Source organism: Henckelia pumila, chromosome 1 (genome assembly GCF_033568475.1).
Source record: "Henckelia pumila isolate YLH828 chromosome 1, ASM3356847v2, whole genome shotgun sequence".
Lineage (NCBI taxonomy): Eukaryota > Viridiplantae > Streptophyta > Magnoliopsida > Lamiales > Gesneriaceae > Henckelia > Henckelia pumila.
Window position 1 is genome coordinate 128,196,255 of NC_133120.1, and position 20,419 is coordinate 128,216,673.

A 20,419-nucleotide genomic window follows, 5' to 3' on the forward strand; every position below is an offset into this window, starting at 1 on the left:
TGTCTCATCTTTTTCAATTTATTGTATGCTTGCCGGATTCATACATTATGTCTAAAACATGCATACAATCATAATATCATATATTATAGATTCTAGGATCGATGTGACCATTTCTAATTGACTTCGTGGTGGCCAATCACGAGTCTGAGTCCAATCCTAGGTAATATGCAGTATGCATTGCATTCCTATTACATTAGCTTCCAATTTACATTTCTGTTCTTCTTTATTGTCTCCTGGGCCCTCCGATCTTCAAAAGGTTGATCTCCCACTATATCTAATGTATTTACAATAAATAGCAATGACAAGTAGGGAATACAATTTTAGAGGTGGGAACGGGCCATAAACCAAGCCCACTTTTTTATTACATATATGAATCATATTGGGCCAGACACTGCCCATTAATAAAACCAACAACAATAAAAACAAATGTAAATTCCTAACATACACCTACAAAATTGGTCATGGCAATCAGATCATCCTTATCCAATAACATTTAATTCAAAATTAATTTATTGGATATCATGCATATGGCAAGTTTAAATTTAAACAGGATAAAATCATAATTTATATATAAAATCTTATTTTAACATATAAAATCATATTTTTACCTTTTATTAAATAAAATCATATTTTATCTACAGAATCTAATTTTATAGATAATAAGCATATTTTACTTAATATATTCATAAGATCAAATCTTATCATGAATTGTACCAAAAATAATTGATTCAAAATTCAATTTAAGGATAAAATATTAAAAATTTTCCAAAAAATTTTATATTTGCCAAAAATCAATCTTTAAAAAGTTTTCGGACTCGAACAATTCGATTCCGATGCCTTGTGAACCAATCAAAAACAATTTTTGACCGGACCAAAAATAATATTTTAAACAACATTAAAATTATATTTAAATAAAAAATAATTTTTTTTCCGCCGGGCCGCCCGGGCCCGGCTGCCCCTTTAGGGCAGCGACAATCGCTGCCCTGGCGGCGCCGTGCGCTGCCCTGGGCAGCCCCGAGCGATGCCCTGCGCAGCGCTCTGCGCTGCGCTGCGCTGGGCAGCGTTGAGCGCTGCCCTGGCGGCGCTGAGCGCTGCCCTGGCGGCGCTGAGCGTCGCCCCTGGGCGGCGACGTGCGCCGCCGTGGGCGGCGCTGTGCGCCCCCTTTGGGCGGTGCCGTGCGCTGACCCGGGGCAGCGACCGTCGCTGCCCCGGGGCAGCGACCGTCGCTGCCCCATTCTGTCAGCGATCCAATCGCTGCCAGGTTTTGGCCCAAAAAAAAAAAAAATTTGTATTTAAAATATATTATTTTGTTTTTAAAAACCAAGACTCAAAATTTTTTTTGTGACAATCGATTAATTTAATCGTTTTGATCCTGAGCAACCTGGCTTGAATACCGACTGTTGGAAATCTGGCGTTCAGATCAATCACCGATTGATACCGGTTGCAGCGGAAGTTTAAAAATTTTATTATGGAACAATTCCATAGTGTAGGTATCAACCGTTTTAAAAACGATTAAATTATAAGTGTGTTGTAAAATTAAATAACTATTATTAAATTTTACCTTCAATCTCGAAGCGAGATTATTGGACACCACACAGATTTCTCTGCGCTTCTTGTATCTCACTGGAACTGATTGAACAAGCTTTCCTTCAATCAGGTCCACGAATAGAGGTTTAATCCCTCTGATAGATTGCACTAGAAAATCTATCAGACGTTTTCTTACGAAGAGAATAACACGAATTTGATTCGCTATTCCAGGTGCTATTCAAAATCACAGACCGGAATTTCTCACGCAGAGAAGGGAGGGGGGCTGCCAGAATTGAGAGGGGAGGCTAGGGTTTTTCGAAAAAATCCTGTCTCAATTATGACCAGTTGTCTCGTAATTTCTGTAATGCAATAACTTATTTATAAATGGCAGGCCACTAACACCTTAGGGCCCATTTGTCATAAGTTGAGGCCGGACAAGCAAAGCACCGCATGTTCAGAACATTAATATAAAATCTCATCGTGACTCCGATGGAAAAACCGATTTTATCCAATGTGCACAGAAAAACCATTTCTGCCATATTTTAAAGTCAAGATAAATTTTCCTGAATCCGAATTCAGTGGTTTCCAAAAATGTATATCCCTATGTCATTTTAGGAAATCCTACTCTTCCCTTACTCTTATTTAAGAAGTCCAAGCTTCTTTATTCATTAGATTAAACTCTTTTAAATTTAACTATCTCAACGGGGATTAAAACTCCATTACACCTGTGTGACCCTTCAATGGTTCAGGGATACAGCTAGCGACGTGGGTTCACAACGCCTTGTGACTCGAAACAATCGATTTCCGACTTGCCCAACGAATCATGGTAAAGCGCCTAACAACATCGCCCATGATTCCCTAGGTATCACTGATAGTGCCTACAAGAACCAGTAGATTTTGGTCAGCGTACAGTACGGTCCCTTCATCCATTTATCCCGATCGAATCAACAACCATTGGTATATCGAGAGTCGCTCAAGAGTTGATAACTATGCAATACATCTTGAAGATCAAATTAGAGACATCGCATGTGCTACTAAGAAACCATTTCTTAAATCACATCAAGTACTCTGGCCAGAGATTCATCACACTAATATCTCCTCGATCGCATAGGATCTCCACACTCGCAAGTATGTGGTGAATCCTTGACAACAATGCATCGACTCCTATATGTGTTGTAACTGTACCCAATCCCGACACCTGATGACCCCCATAGAGTCGGTAAACGAGTCAAAGCACAGTACTAGCATATAGAGTCTCCATGATGTTTCAAGTAGTAAGGACTAATGGTGTACAACCAAAACCGCGGACTTTATCCACTCGATAAGTGATAACCACTTGGAAAGTCCGGATAGGGTAGTTCGATTATTCATCCTATGAATATCCATTTGCATGCTTCGAACATCTCCATGTTCCCTACCAATGAAACGTGGTACTCCGAATCGCAAATGCTAGTCTCAAACTCGAGCGATTCTTATCCTTATTATCGGACGGCTCAATTGACTAGGAACAGTTTAGAATATACAGTGACTATAAGATGTATTTCATGATAGACATCCCCATGTTCTACCACATCTTACATACACTATAGTATATTCAAGGTCTTTATCAAAACAACAATAGTATATCATAATATAACAATATGAAGAAAGATAAAGTCATTGCCATTAATAAAAGTGTAAATTATATTAAACAAAAGATTGTTTTTTACAAAGAGTCATCAAAGCCCATAGCCACAAGTTGGCTCACTGGGCCACCCACTCTTTCACTTGTGTATCTCAAGATCCGTCCAACCGATTTCAAATTCGGATACGGTTTTGGAATCCTTGCAAGAAGGGCTTCGTTTTGATGTAAGAATCTCTTTGCTTCAGCTAGTATCAAAATTATTTTGGTAGTGATCAGATTTGAAGAATGAATATATGTTCTTGGTGTTATGCATATTGTATATTCGAGGTCGAATCGAATAACGAGTGTCTTTGGCATTTTATACGAATTTCTGAAGCTATTTTCGAAATTTTAACCTCTGATATTGTTGGTTATTGATGAAATCTTGCTGGTATGAGTATGTTATTGAGTTGATATGATGGTTAGACTTGGTATAGTGAGGTTACGGTTACCGATTTTCAGTCGTTACGCCGCCGGTTCGCGAAATTGATAGATTTTGAATCCTTATGATTGAGCTGTGGTATAAATGATTTCTTGCTGATGTTATGTCCTTGAATACCATTTATTTCAGATTTAATCAAAGGAAATCAACTTCGGGAGTTTCGGTTTTGAACCGAGAGAGATTTGATAAAAGTTGGTGAGCTTTAGACTTTGATACTTGAGTTTAGCTTGAGCAGAATTGTGATTTCAATTTTGTATTTTGTAGCTTGTGGATCTAGCTCGTTCCTTATCAAGACTAAGGTATGATACAACGATGATCAAGTTGGGGATGTTCGTCGAGACGAGTTTACCTTCTCGATTCCCTTAAATCACACATTACTTGGCATACATGTTTATCTTGTTGGTTATGCTTGTTGAGCTAAGATAGGATGATAGTGGTTATGTCATCTTGTTATATATGTGAGCTTAACATTTTTTCAAGCCTTTGCCGATATCGTCTATGAGTTATAAAATTCGATATCAAGTATCAATGATGAGTATTTATGGAAATGCATGAAACTTGCTATCTATGTTTCAATATATGTTTCCGTTGTTTTATACAAAGTTTTATACTTATCGGTTTATCCGGCTGTTGTTCTGCATTGTGTGTGCATTGCAACAGACGATGCAGGGCCGAGTCGTAGAAGGTCTTGAGCGATTGGAAGTTTAGAGAAGTTTTTTGAATTACATGTGCTTAGTTCTAATGCTTATTGTTTAGTCATGGGATTAAAGTAGACGCGCCTAGGGTCGCCACATTGGTTGGTATCAGAGCTTAAGTTGTCTTGAGTTGACATTAGAAGATGAGCGGGGTAGATTGGGTCGCATAAATTCATTATGCATTTTTTGAATTACTTGTACTTAGTTCTAATGCTTATTGTTGAGTCATGGGATTAAAGTAGACGCGCCCGGGGTCGTCATACTTAAACATTTTGTACTCCCTATATGAATGGAGTACGGTGCAGTATGTGCTTTTGTCATCACCTCTACTCACAGTGAGTCAACTGCTGACACCCACATTCTACCTTTGTGATGCACAATCCCATCTTTAACTATATACAAGATACCATCTTTGGCCTCATCTCTTTGCTTCCACACAACCAACTGCTGATCTGAAGCTTGGCTTGCACGAATTCTATCAATAAAACTTGGTACCATTGTTAAAGATGATAGGATGCACTCCTATTCTGGTTTGACCACTTCCAACTTCAATCTCTCAAAATCTACAATCAACTCCTGTTGAGTTTTCAACTGATTCAAAGTTGCAGACTTGCGACTCGAGGCATCTGCTACTACATTATCCATAACCGGGATGGTAAATAATGTTGTAGTCATAGTCTTTCACTAATTTCAACCATCGCCTCTGTATCATATTTAACTCCTTCTGAGTGAAGAAGTAATTTAGGTTCTTATGGTCAGTCAAGATTTGACAATTCTCTCCATACAGATAATGTCTCCATAACTTCAAAGCAAATACATTTGCTTTCAACTCGAGATTGTGATTTAGGTATTTCCACTCGTTAACTTTCAACTGTCAGGATGCATAAGCTATCACCTTGACATCTTGAATTAAAACAACCCTTAATCCACTCTTGGAAGCATGGGTAAATACTAAAAAATGACCCGTACCTTCTGGAATTGCTAACATTGGCGTTGTCATCAATATTTCCTTCAGTTCAATAAAACTCTTTTCACATTGATCTGACCATTCGTTTACTTCACACATTTTCGGGTCAACGACGTCAGTGGTAGAGCTATTTTGGAGAAATCTTGAATGACTCTCCGATAGTAACCTGCTAAACCCAAGAAACTCCATATCTCTGTAGCATTCTTCGAAGCAAACAACTCCAAATCGATTCTACCTTAGATGGATCAACTTCGATTCCTCTCGCTGAAACTAGATGAACCAAAAAAGAAATCTGCTCCAACCAAAATTCACACTTACTGAACTTAACGAATAACTGCTTCTCCTTCAGAACTTGCAAGACCGTAGTCAGATGCTGACGATGCTCATCCAGACTACGTGAGTAGATCAGTATGTCATCGATGAATACTATGACCAACTGATCCAAGAAAAGCTGGAACTCTCTGTTCATAAAAAATCCATGAACATTGCCGGTGCATTGGTCAACCCAAACGGCATAACCAAAAACTCATAGTGGCCGTACCGAGTCCTGAAACCCATTTTTTGCACATCCTCATCCTTCACCTTCAACTTATGGTAGCCTGATCTTAAATCAATCTTAGAGAACACCACTTCCCCTTGAAATTGATCAAAAAAATCATTTATCCTCGACAATGGGTACCTGTTATTCCCGTAACTCGGTTCAGCTTTCTGTAGTCAATGCATGACCACATCGACCCATCTTTCTTATGTACAAACAAAGCCGGTGCACCCCAAGGTGACACAATCGGTCTGATGAATCCATTGTCCAATAGTTCTTGCAGCTGATCTTTCAACTCCTTCATTTCAGTCGGTGCTAACCTGTACGGTGCCTTAGAAAATGACATGGTTCCAGGAACAAACTCTATTACAAATTCGATTTCCCTGGTAGGTAATCCCGCAACATCATCCGGAAAAACTTTTGGAAAGTTCCTAACTACCTCAACTTATTGAAGTTTGAGTTTGAGTAACTCCTGATCAATAGAGATACTAGCTGAAAACCTGTACACCCTTTATTCATCAACTGACAGGCCTTATCTACCGAAATCACATGAGTCAAACACCTCCTTGATACAGCATAGAACACAAATGATTCCCAATTCTAAGCTTTCAAAGATACTATCCGCTTCTTACAATCTATGGCAGCTTCATGTCGAGGACAACCAATCCATCCCAAATATTACATCAAAATCCGCCATACTCAATACTACAACATCTATACAACTCAATACTCATGATCTTGTATGTGAATCTTAAAATTTCTCAACATATTTATGCTATGCATTTCCTCTCCTGAAGGCAAAGAAACCCTATAACACGAATCCAGACTATCTGGCACTACCCCCAACTTAGCACAAAACTCTTAGATACAAAATAATGTGTAGCACCCAAATAAATCAGTACATGAGCAGGAAAACCAGCGATAGTAATCATACATGTAACAATCATAAGTCCAGATCCACCTGCTCCCGAGTCAGCAAAAATCCGTCCTATGATGGGTTCCTTGGACAGAGGGTAGTCCTTAAAATGTCCCTGTTTCTTACAGAGAAAACACACATTGGTTCCAATCATGCACAGTCCGGAGTGGGATCTTCCACACTTTTGACATAGTGCTCCATTCATATCTTTCAGAGCATTGTTCATCGTTGGTCGCAGCCCTTACGGTCGCGGCTGCAACTATTTCTAGGTTCTGTTATAAGATGAATCCTGATACGGTCTCTTCCGAATAGACCCTTGCTGATCACAACCTTGGTAGCTCGTCCTTTTCACCTGTGATCCCTTAATGATTTCATCCCTATCTTTCTCTGATAACATCGAATGATCCACCGTTCCCTGTAAGTGTCCACCCCACGTAAACTGACATCTCGAATGATGGAGGCATTCAGTCTCTCCATGAAATGTTTTAGGTCCTCGATGGTATTCTGGGAAATGATGGGCACAAAATAACGTCCCCTCTCAAACTTCTTAACATAATCCGCAATGCTCATGCTCCCTTAAGGAAGATCCAGAAATTACCTTGCCATTATATCCCACATGCTCACAGTAAAATACTTCCCATAGAACACATCCTCAAACACATTCCAAGTCAACGTGGTTAGGTTCACTGTAGATCGTGCTTCCTGCCACCAAACACGAGCATCATCCCAGAACATGAAGTTGGCACACCTCACACGGTCTGCATCAATAAGCTGCATGAATTCAAATATAGTCTCTAGGGACTGTATCCATTCCTCAGCCACAATGGGATCGGCTAAGCCTTTGAATTCAGATGGCCCCAAATCTTTGAACTGCTTGAAGATTGGGTTCGATCTTGACCAGTGCATTGCGGTTATTTCCTGCATTGGCCGTCTGAGCCTATAGCAACTATTGAATCTGTTTCCCTTGATAATGACTTTGATTTTGCAGTAAGGTGGCTAGTCCCGCAAAAAACTGGTTGTTATGGTTATTCTGATTATTCTTGTCATTGGCCTCATTGGTCGGTTCTCTATAGGTAGCCATAATCCTGATGTCTATCATCGTCCACAATACCCAATCACAACTTTTACATAATCAAACATAATGTTTAACATGCCTAAATCATAAATCTAAATTCTATAGAAACATAATCATTTAAAACTTTAAAACTTACGAACATGAAGATGAAGAATTTGAGTCGTGGTGAGAATGCATGCAAGCACTGTCTCCCAGAGCCAACCGCTCTGATACCAAGCTTTAACTTCCCAAAACTCGGGAACTCTACCAATCATACATACTTTAAAGTTTGGGAAACATTTACGAAAAATAAAAAAAAAACTTTTATTTAAAATGAGTACTTGTGCACCATCACTTAATTGAAATAATTCTCAACAAAAACCAACATATAAAATGAGTAAAACTTGTTTTCCTTCAAACTAAAATAACAGAAAAAGATGCATAATAAAACTGTTCTCATAACACAGCGCTCATGCATCTTCCGCTGGCATGAACGCATGCTCCTCATCATGTTCGACCCCATACTCTTATATAAAATCATCAATAACATCATTACCTGCACCATTCAAGTATAGTGAGTTTAAGGACTCAGCAAAAAAATTCATACCAATTTTTATATAAAAATTGAAACTCTGATATGAATTCTTATGAATGAAAGGCAAGCACGATTATAACGAATCGCACCCTCAATTCGAATACAAAAGAAATCAAATATTTTGTCCCGAATTTTGAAACAAGTAACAGATTTGGATCTCTACCTCTAGTTGAACCCGTAACTAGTAACAAAGAATCACGATAAAAAAACAATCAATAATTCAATTAGACCTTCAAAAGAACCTGTCTTTTACAACCCAAGTGAAAAATCGATTGACAAACGCCACAAAGTTGAAGAACTTTGATAAGTTTGATTTTGAATAAAGCACAAAGCTTCAATAAAAATTCTAGAGAGAATTTTATGAATAAAATCTGAAATCTTAATTAATTATTCAATAATGAATGTTTATTGTATTTATAATACAACTACAAAATAATAAAAGATATCGCGAAATAATTCAAAATATATCTAAAGATATCAAAGATATCTCCTAAAAGTTTCCTAGTAGGAATAAAAGACTCAAAAAAAGAAAATTATGCCAAAAATATCAAAAAGTCTCGCACACACACAAACATGCCGAACTGTGTGTGAAACTACGAAGCGCGGGCGCGCATGGCTTTCTGGACTAACATGCGGGCGCGCACAATATTCTGCCTCAAAGTCTTCAAATCCGCAAGGACGCGCGGGCGCGCATGCATCTCGCGCTCTGTCACCTATTTTTGTGTTCTCTTTGACATTTTCTCCACTTTCTTGACTTCTTTGGACTTCAATAATATTGTAACATCCTTCAAAGTGATCTTCAAGCATTCCAATGCCTTCTTGACAATTCATCATCAATGATTGAAGCGCATCTTTGAATCTCTTAGCTCGGCATCTCGTAATTGGTCTTCTAGGCATCTCCAATGGATCCTTAGCCATGTGATCAACATGCGAGCTATCAATAATCGCATCATCCTCCCCTTCTTGAAAAGGATTTGTCCTCAAATCTCTATCATCACCTACATCAAACAATGACAAATCAGAAACATTAAAAGTAGTACTTACATTATACTCACCTGGCAAGTCTAATTTGTAAGCATTATCATTGATCCGCTCCAAGACTTGGAAAGGTCCATCACCCCTAGGTAGAAGCTTTGAAAGTCTCTTTTTACCTTTATTTTCTTGCTTTGTATATTGCAAGTTCTTCTTTTCGATGTTTGCCTTAACTTTCTCATGCAAATTTCTCACAAATTCAGCATTATTCTTTCCATCCATATTAACCCTTTCACTCATAGGCAAAAACATTAAATCCAACGGGGTTAAAGGATTAAAACCATACACAATTTCAAATGGTGAAAAATTTGTAGTAGAATGCACACTACGATTATATGCAAACTCAACAAATGGAAAACATTCTTCCCAACTCTTCAAATTCTTTTTAATTATAGCACGCAACAAAGTTCCTAACGTCCTATTAACAACCTCAGTTTGACCATCTGTTTAAGGATGACATGTAGTCGAAAAAAGTAGTTTAGTACCAAGTTTGCACCTTAATGTTTTCCAAAAGTAGCTCAAGAAACGAGTATCTTTGTCAAACACAATACTCCTAGGCATGCCATGCAATCTTACAATCTCATTAAAGAATAGATCCGCAACATGAGAAGTATCATCAGATTTATGAAAATCAATAAAATGAGTCATTTTCGGAAATCTATTGTAGTGACCCTTACCCGGATCACCTACTAAACAGAACTTATGCATGCAATTAACTTAATTAAACAGATATGAGAATAAAACTGCGGAAACCATAAACATTATACAATCCCATGTAAAGGAATCTGTAATTTATCCAATAATATACAACCAAATCGAATAGCTGAATAAACCCAAACAACAGTAATAAAACCTAGACGAAGCTCCAGCTGGCCAACCACTGACTAGCCCCTCCTGGATCCACCCTCCTCGTCCAATCGCAAACCTGCCCCATGGAATAGGGTGTCCAGAAATACAGAGTACGAGACGTGAGCATAAAACGCTCAGTGCGAGAGTATGAGTATACATGCATGCCAAGTGAACTCCCTATATACTCGAGGTCAAGGATCAGATAACAGAGACAGACCGGGCCCTGGTATGTAGCACGCTGTGCCGTCGCTTCAGGAGGTGGCTCCCATACCGAGATAATCGTGGATACGCCGGACCCAAATCGATGGAAGTCCATCCACTAACAGGATAGGGTACAACCCTACTACAGACATCTCGAAGGAGATACAGCAAGATGCAAATGAATGCAGCATAAGATCATGGCATATAAATCATGCAGTCATATAATACATGCATACTCAGTCAGGATATCTCGAACAGTACTTTCATACCTCAAAACAGTGAAAGCTCTACCAACTCTAGGTCCACGCCTATAGTATGCTCTACACTGCCAAATGATACTACTATCATTAAAGTGCTCTAAAAACCTTAACTAAGCTATTGCATACTCCTAAATATTTATAGGGAGCAAAAGCTATACCTTCGTCCGTCGTTAGCCCTTTGATGTCGATGCCTCCAGAACTTGGGCACGACTCCGCTACGACTACCGAACGCCTCTCCGACCTCCGGACCAAGCCTAAGAAGACTAGAACAGCTCCAAAAGGACTAGAAAGGAAAGGAGAACTCGGAATTGGCAAATGAAAGTGAAGTCTCGACCTTCTATTTATAGATAACAATCGGAACTTCCGATCCTTGATCGGAACGTCCGAACCTCGATCGGAACGTCCGATCCTGTAATCGGAGCTTCCGAAGATCCTGATCTGCCATGTGTCAAAATATCACTTGATGACTCCGGATAGGGGTGATCGGAGCTTCCGGTCCTGATCGGAGCTTCCGATCCAACCACACGTCATGCCTGACGTAATAACATCGGTGCCTCCGATCGCTCATCGGAGCTTCCGGTCCTGTTCGGAGCTTCCGATCGTGCCTTTGGAGCTTCCGATCCGTCCGATACCTAATTCAATTAATTAGCATTAATCCTTTAATTACTCAATTAGGGCACGGGCTACTACATTCTCCCCCACTTAAGATATTTCGTCCTCGAAATCAGATCTTAAGTACTGAATGCAAATACAGAAATCAGAAACATTCTTTATTCAAATCAAACGTTTACAGAGTTTGCAACTGAATACAACTTAAAGAATGAAATCAAAACAACTCAGGATGGTCTTTACGCATCCTGTCCTCAAGCTCCCAAGTAGCTTCCTCAGTGCCTCGGCGCTGCCACTGAACTAAAACCAAAGGAATGACTTTGTTCCGTAAAACCTTATCCTTATAATCAAGGATGCGAAGAGGTTTCTCAACATAAGTCAAATCCTTGTCTACCTGAACCTCAGATCGCTGCAGAATATGAGATTCATCCGCCACATATCGTCGCAACAGAGATACGTGGAACACGTCGTGAATGCTGGATAGATGCGGTGGCAATGCTAGTCGATAAGCCAAATCGCCAATACTCTCCAAGATCTCAAACGGACCGATAAATCTGGGAAATAACTTGCCCTTAAGGCCAAATCTGAGAATCTTGCGGAAAGGTGACACTCTCAGAAACACTTTCTCCCCGACCTCGAACTGCAAAGGCCTACGCTTGATATTAGCATAACTGGCCTGACGATCCTGGGCAGTCTTAATCCGTTTCTTGATCTGATCAACAATGTCTATCGCCTGCTGGATAAACTCCGGTCCTTCAGCCTGTCTCTCCCCCACTTCTTCCCAGAAGAGTGGAGTACGACAACTTCGCCCATACAACGCTTCAAAAGGTGTCATCCCAATACTAGTGTGATAGCTGTTGTTGTAAGCGAACTCGATCAACGGCAAATGATCCTGCCAGGCTGAACCAAAATCCATGACGCACGCTCTAAGCATATCTTCTAACGTACGGATAGTGCGCTCTGACTGACCATCAGTCTCCGGATGATAGGCTGTACTCAAACTGAGAGTAGTACCCATCGCACGATGAACACTCCCCAGAATCTAGAAGTAAACCTGGGGTCCCGATCGCTGACAATGCTCACAGGCACTCCATGAAGTCGGACATTCTCCTGAATGTACATCCGTGCCATGCGATCCACAGAGTACTCTCGGCTATAGGCAATGAAATGCGCTGACTTGGTGAGTCGGTCCACCACCACCCAGATAGCATCACAGTTCCTCGGGGATACCGACAAATGGGTCACAAAGTCCATAGTGATAAACTCCCATTTCCATTCAGGAATAGGCAGACTGTGAAGCAATCCTCCAGGTCGTCGGTGCTCTGCCTTGACCTGTTGGCACACCAAACATCTCGAAACAAACTGATAAACACTGCGTTTCATTCCCTTCCACCAGAAACGAGTACGTAGATCCTTGTACATCTTGTTGCTCCCAGGATGAATACTCAACTTAGTGCGATGTGCCTGAGATAAAATCTCCTCTCGCAACTCTTCATCCTGTGGAATCACAAGCCTACCAGACAAACACAGAAAGCCATCTGACTGATAATGAAATCCAGACGAGCTACCCTCGTTAGCTAGACGAGCTAAACGCTGGGTCTTTGAATCAGACATCTGAGCATCTCGGATCCGCGAATACAAGGCTGGCTCAGATAATATCGCAAACATCTGGATACTCTGCATACCTTTCTTATGCTTGAAGGTAAAACCTGAAGTACAACAGTCATTGATCGCACTAGACATCGAACAAGTCTGAAGTGAGGATAGTCGCACCTTGCGACTCAAAGCATTAGCGGTGAGATTAGCAGCTCCCGGATGGTACTTAATCTCGCAATCATAGTCCTTAAGCAAGTCCATCCAACGTCTCTGTCTCATGTTCAATTCTGCCTGAGTGAACAAATACTTGAGACTCTTATGGTCGGTAAAGATCTCAAATTTCTCGCCATAAAGATAATGACGCCAGATCTTCAAAGCGAACACAATGGCTGCCAATTCCAAATCATGGACTGGGTAGTTGTCCTCGTGAAGCTTCAGCTGTCTAGAAGCGTATGCAATCACATGCCCATTCTGAGTCAGGACACAACCTAACCCCTGAAGAGAAGCATCCGTGTAATTTACATACCCTCCAGATCCTGACGGTAATGCTAACACAGGCGCAGAAGTCAACCGCCGTCGAAGCTCACGGAAATTCTCCTCACACTCGGAGGACCACTCAAAATCCACACCCTTGCGGGTAAGCTGCGTCAACGGTCGAGCTAACCGAGAGAAGTTCAGAATGAAGCGACGATAATACCCTGCTAGACCCAGAAAACTACGGATCTCAGCAACTGTCATCGGACGCGACCAATTAATTACCGCTTCAATCTTGCTTGGATCAACAGAAATCCCCTCCCTGGATATGATATGGCCAAGAAAAACCACTCTATCCATCCAGAACTCACACTTGCTCAGCTTGGCGTACAATTGCTCATCTCGAAGAGTCTGCAGTACCAACCGCAAGTGAGAAACATGCTCTTCCGTATTACGCGAATAAACCAGGATGTCGTCAATGAAGACCACGACAAACTTGTCCAAATACTCCCTGAAGACACGGTTCATCAGATCCATGAATATAGCCGGCGCATTAGTCAAACCAAATGGCATCACTAGGAACTCGTAATGCACATAGCGAGTACGGAATGCAGTCTTGGCTACGTCCTGATCACGGACTCTCAACTGATGATACCCAGATCTCAAGTCAATCTTGGAGTAAATTGATGTGCCCTGTAGCTGATCAAACAAGTCATCAATACGAGGCAACGGATACTTGTTCTTCACAGTCACTCGATTCAGCTGCCGATAGTCAATGCACAGCCGCATCGACCCATCCTTCTTCTTCACGAAGAGAACAGGAGCTCCCCAAGGAGATACACTAGGACGAATGTACCCCTTGTCTAAAAGATCCTGTAGCTGATTCTTTAACTCACGCATCTCTGATGGAGCCAGACGATACGGTGCTCTAGAAATAGGCGAAGTACCCGGCATCAACTCTATGCCAAACTCGACTTCCCTAGCAGGAGGAAAACCCGGAATCTCATCAGGAAACACATCTGGAAATTCATCCACAACAGGAATGCTCTCTATCCCAATACTCTCAGCGGACAAATCAACTGCATAGATAAGGAAGCCTTTCCCGCCAGACTCTAGAGCTCGACAGGCTCTCAAAGCTGATACCAAAGGCATCGGGGGTCGCGCTCCCTCACCATAGAAAAACCAACTCTCACTCCCTTCCGGATGAAAGCATACTAATCTCTGATAGCAGTCCACTGAAGCTCGATAGGTAGTCAACACATCTATTCCCAGAATTCAATCAAAGTCGTCCATCGCCAGGACCATGAGATTCGCCAACAGAACGTTCCCTTCGAACTCTAAAGGGCAACCCATCACTAGACGCTTAGCCAAAGCAGATTGGCCCGTCGGAGTAGAAACAGACATCACTACGTCTAGTGCAATGCATGGTAACTTATGCCTCTTAACAAAACGTGCAGAAATGAAGGAATGAGATGCACCAGTGTCAATAAGTACAAGAGCAGGTATACCATAAAGCATAAATGTACCTGCGATGACTTTCTCATTCTCCTCCACAGCCTGATCATGTCTCAGGGCAAACACCTGGCCAAAAGCTCGTGGCCTCAAATGAGAACTCCCAGCAGACTGTCCCTGCGACCTCTGCTGTACGGTAGCCTGAGAACCCGATCCTGAACCAGAACCAAAACCACCTCCCCCAGACATTGGACAATCTCTCCGGATATGACCAGTCTCTCCACAACGGAAACAAGCTCCAGAAGCTCTACGGAACTTGTCGGATGGATGGTTCTTCCCACAGTGATCACACTTGTCCTTCTTACCATAACGGACAATACCTCCAGAACCAGAGGAAGAAGAAGATCCAGACTTCTTGAAAGTTTGGGCACGGGGACCCAAAGAACTAGCAGGCCTCGACTGAGGGAAAGACCTGTTCCGCCGAATGCTGTCCTCTGCCTGATGACAACGGCTCACCAAACCCTCGTAGGACATGTCGTCGCCAACCGCCACACGGTCATGGATCTCAGGGTTAAGGCCCTGAAGAAACAGATTATACTTCATCTCTGAGCTATCAGCAATCTCGGGGCAATAGGATAGCAGATCAAAGAACCTCTGCTGATACTCATCGATAGACATGGTTCCCTGTCGCAGACTCAGTAGCTCGCCTGCCTTCGACTGTCAGAGTGCAGGAGGAAAATACCGCTTTTGGAAAGCTGTGCGAAACTCGGCCCAGGTGGCCACTCCTCTCGCCGCAACAAAAGGTGTAGAAGTAAACCTCCACCACCTGCGCGCACGCCCATCGAGAAGATAGCCAAGGGTCTCCACCTTCTGCTCATCGGTGCATTGGAAAGTCTGAAAAGTCGTCTCCATGCGGTCTAACCAGTTCTCCGCATCCTCCGGAGACTCACCTCCAACTAAGGGCTGGGACCCATAGCTAAGAATCGACGCACAGTGAAACGCTCGTCGTCATGATGACGATGACGCCGTTCTCGACGAGGCTCCCGGTCGGCATCACCCCAACGCCCACCAACACTGCCATGAGAACTCTGGTCGTCACGATTTGACATCTACAAAAATACCTCAAGATGAGACTAAATCCCAAGAATTCTTTTGCATGCTCTGATACCATAAATGTAGTGACCCTTACCCGGATCACCTACTAAACTGAACTTATGCATGCAATTAACTTAATTAAACAGATATGAGAATAAAACTGCGGAAACCATAAACATTATACAATCCCATGTAAAGGAATCTGTAATTTATCCAATAATATACAACCAAATCGAATAGCTGAATAAACCCAAACAACAGTAATAAAACCTAGACGAAGCTCCAGCTGGCCAACCACTGACTAGCCCCTCCTGGATCCACCCTCCTCGTCCAATCGCAAACCTGCCCCATGGAATAGGGTGTCCAGAAACACAGAGTACGAGACGTGAGCATAAAACGCTCAGTGCGAGAGTATGAGTATACATGCATGCAAAGTGAACTCCCTATAGACTCGAGGTCAAGGATCAGATAACAGAGACAGACCGGGCCCTAGTATGTAGCACGCTGTGCCGTCGCTTCAGGAGGTGGCTCCCATACCGAGATAATCGTGGATACACCGGACCCAAATCGATGGAAGTCCATCGACTAACAGGATAGGGTACAACCCTACTACAGACATCTCGAAGGAGATACAGCAAGATGCAAATGAATGCAGCATAAGATCATGGCATATAAATCATGCAGTCATATAATACATGCATACTCAGTCAGGATATCTCGAACAGTACTTTCGTACCTCAAAACAGTGAAAGCTCTACCAACTCTAGGTCCACGCCTATAGTCTGCTCTACACTGCCAAATGATACTACTATCATTAAAGTGCTCTAAAAGCCTTAACTAAGCTATTGCGTACTCCTAAATATTTATAGGGAGCAAAAGCTATACCTTCGTCCGTCGTTAGCCCTTTGATGTCGATGCCTCCAGAACTTGGGCACGACTTCGCTACGACTACCGAACGCCTCTCCGACCTCCGGACCAAGCCTAAGAAGACTAGAACAGCTCCAAAAGGACTAGAAAGGAAAGGAGAACTCGGAATTGGCAAATGAAAGTGAAGTCTCGGCCTTCTATTTATAGATAACGATCGGAACTTCCGATCCTTGATCGGAACGTCCGAACCTCGATCGGAACGTCCGATCCTGTCATCGGAGCTTCCGAAGATCCTGATCTGCCACGTGTCAAAATATCACTTGATGACTCCGGATAGGGGTGATCGGAGCTTCCGGTCCTGATCGGAGCTTCCGATCCAACCACACGTCATGCCTGACGTAATAACATCGGTGCCTCCGATCGCTCATCGGAGCTTCCGATCCTATTCGGAGCTTCCGATCGTGCCTTCGGAGCTTCCGATCCGTCCGATACCTAATTCAATTAATTAGCATTAATCCTTTAATTACTCAATTAGGGCACGGGCTACTACATCTATCAACCACCACAAACACCGAATCCCTCCCCTTCTTAGACCTTGGTAATCCTAAAACAAAATCCATAGAAATATCTACCCATGGTTCACTAGGAACGGGAATTGGAGTTTACAATCCATGTGGTTGTGTCTTAGACTTAGCTTTCCTACAAGTCACACATCTCTCACAAATATTCTCAACATCGTGCTTCATATGTGGCTAATAAAAATGTTCATGCAAAGTATCATAAGTTTTAGCCACACCAATGTCCCATCAAACCACTCCCATGTGATTCCCTAACTAGTAATTCACGAATAGACGATTTGGCCACACACATCTTATTTTCCTTAAACAAATATCCATCATGCATGAAAAATTTATCTTTTGGACCATGCAAACATGACGCATAAATATCACTAAAATCAAGATCATTAGCATACAACTCCTTCACATACTCAAATCCCAAAAACTTAAAATCTAGAGTAGATAGAAGCACATACCTTCGTGATAGAGCATCCGCTACCACGTTTTCCTTCCCTTGCTTGTACTTGATAATGTATGGAAAAGTCTCTACAAACGCCACCCACTTGGCATGTCTCTTGTTCAGCTTTTGTTTTCCTTTGAGATGCTTCAAAGACTCATGATCCGTATGAATCACAAATTCTTTTGGCCTCAAATAATGCTGCCATGTTTCAAGTACACGAAACAAGGCATAGAATTCCTTGTCGTAGATAGGATAATTCAACGCTGCTCCACTTAGCTTTTCACTGAAATATGCAACTGGTCATCCTCCTTGCATCAAAACACCGCCAATTCCTACACCTAATGCATCACATTCAATTTCAAATGTATTAGAAAAATCAGGTAATACAAGTAAAGGAGCATTAATTAATTTTTGCTTAATAATATCAAAAGACTTCTCTTGCTCCTCGCCCCAATGGAATGGAATGTTCTTCTTGATCACCGCAGTCATAGGAGCCGCCAAAGTGCTGAAATCCTTCACAAATCTCCTATAGAAACTTGCAAGACCATGAAAACTTTGAACTTGACCAATATAAATAGGCGTTGGCCAATCTCGAATTGCACTTACCTTGTCCCCATCAACTTTGACTCCTTGAGCACTCACAACAAAACCAAGAAACACAAGCTCTTTTGTACAAAACACACACTTTTTCAGATTAGCATACAAATGTTCAGCCTTTAGTGTGATTAGCACAATTCTCAAGTGCTCAACATGCTCATTCAAATTTTTGCTATATACCAAGATATCATCAAAATATACCACAACAAATTTGCCAATATAAGCACGCAAAACATGATTCTTCAATTTCATAAAATTACTAGGTGCATTAGTTAACCCAAATGGCATAACCAACCACTCATACAACTCATACTTAGTTTTAACAGCAGTTTTTCATTCATCACCTTCTCTCATCCGAATTTGATGGTAACCACTTTTAAGATCAATTTTACTAAAGATGCTAGAACCATCAATTCATCCAACATATCATCTAATCTAGGAATAGGATGCCTATACTTGATGGTTGATAAGTGTATTTTATACACTTAATTTATATATGATTTTAATTGTTAATTGTTTGTTTCGAGCTGATTTATGTGGTGTTTTGTTTTATTGTGAGTGTAGGAAATTATTGATTTTATGTGGAAAAGAGAGGAAAAAGAAAAAAATAAAATAAAATAAAGAGAAAAGAAATAAAAGGGAAGAGAAGAAGAAGAAAGAAACGATCAGACAAGATAAGGTTAATGGGCTTTTTCTTATTGGGCTGAAGAATTGTTTGAGCTTTCTTGTTAGAGCTTAAACTAGAGCAAACGCGCTAACTCCTTGTGAAGATGTGAGAAATTGATTCGAACTTGAAGCGCGCCCGCGCCTGTCTATTGAGCGCCCCCCCGCAGAGATTTCTGAATTTAGAGTTTTAATTATTTCGGACAAGTATTTTATGGGCTTTTGAGTGGGCTTTTTCATGGAATATAAAAGGGGTTCTTGAACGTCAAATTGAAGGAGCCGCCACACACAAGATATCAGAGAGTTGAGAGTCGATCATGTGGGATTATTCTGGAGAGATTTCTGTGCTTAATCTGAAGAACAAAGATGGAGATCGAGAGTCCGGACACGGCATCGCATCGACGGATTTTTTTCCTTTATCTTTTATTTATTTTATTCTGAATATTTTTGGATTTTTTAACATGTTTTTGTTTATTCAGTTTTCTATTATGAACTAATTTTTTAGATTCTAGAGGTCGGATGGAACCTGGTGTAGACACTTTCACGAATTCTTGATTTTATTGAATTGAATTTTGTTTCTAGATTAATTGTTTTTTCTAGAATTGATTGTCTTTTCAATTATCTGATCAATAATTGATTTGTTATATTTATTTGAAATCATTGCTCGGGAGAGTGGATTTTGAATAGGACATTAGAAAATACACTGTTAATTATTTATACAGCTCGCGAGAGTGTATAACTTTAACAGAGCCTTTTAAAAAAGAACATTGTTTTGTGATAGATCACTGCGATAAATTCTTAATAGGGATATTGGAATTGAATTGTAGTTGATAAACATTATTTGTTGCTCTGGAGAGGGAAATAATACACGTAAGTGTTCTTGGCTATTAATTGATTGGAATTCATGAAGATTAATTAATTAGGATTGATTGTTGTTGAAATCAGGTGAAATCTAAACCTCTAGACCATTTTTCTCTGATTGATTTTATCTCAAAGTTGTGTGCGTGCTTATCAAATCTTCATTGTTATTTATTTTTATTGCAAAATTCTTGATTATTGATTTTCTAGATAAAGTTTAGACTATTTTAATTACAAGCACTAAATATTTTCATTTTACTCCCTGTGGGATCGATATCTGATTTAATCACTATATTAAAACTTGACACTCGTACGCTTGCGAGGAATTTTCACAACAAATTTTTGGCGCTGTTGCTGGGGAGTAAATTTTGATTATTTTTTAGTCTGTTACCAATTAGTCTAGATTTTAATTTAGAGTTTTAATTTTTTGTTTTTTTTAATTTTCTAATTTT

At 40.8% G+C, this 20,419-nt stretch overlaps 1 protein-coding gene across 1 annotated transcript; it reads right to left on the reverse strand.

Annotated features, from left to right (window-relative positions):
• Positions 1–4,657: 4,657 nt before the first annotated feature.
• Positions 4,658–7,672, reverse strand: LOC140873976 (uncharacterized). Its single transcript, XM_073277255.1, has 6 exons — positions 7,347–7,672; positions 5,974–6,215; positions 5,836–5,929; positions 5,613–5,755; positions 5,297–5,336; positions 4,658–4,802 (listed from the first exon to the last, which is right to left on the reverse strand). Exons 1-6 carry the CDS (start codon positions 7,670–7,672, stop codon positions 4,658–4,660), a joined length of 990 nt encoding a protein of 329 aa, XP_073133356.1.
• Between the last annotated feature and the right edge of the window lie 12,747 nt (positions 7,673–20,419).

What these genes read in the sequence shown, in the direction of transcription:
- LOC140873976 (XM_073277255.1), bottom strand. Translation starts at nt 7,672, where the DNA reads ATGCAGGAAATAACCGCAATGCACTGGTCAAGATCGAACCCAATCTTC. An exon ending in CCGAGTTACGGGAATAACAG is followed by an intron (nt 5,930 to 5,973) that starts GTACCCATTGTC and finishes ATCAATTTCAAG; the next exon opens with GGGAAGTGGTGTTCTCTAAG. An exon ending in AATGTTAGCAATTCCAGAAG is followed by an intron (nt 4,803 to 5,296) that starts GTACGGGTCATT and finishes TTTTATTGATAG; the next exon opens with AATTCGTGCAAGCCAAGCTT.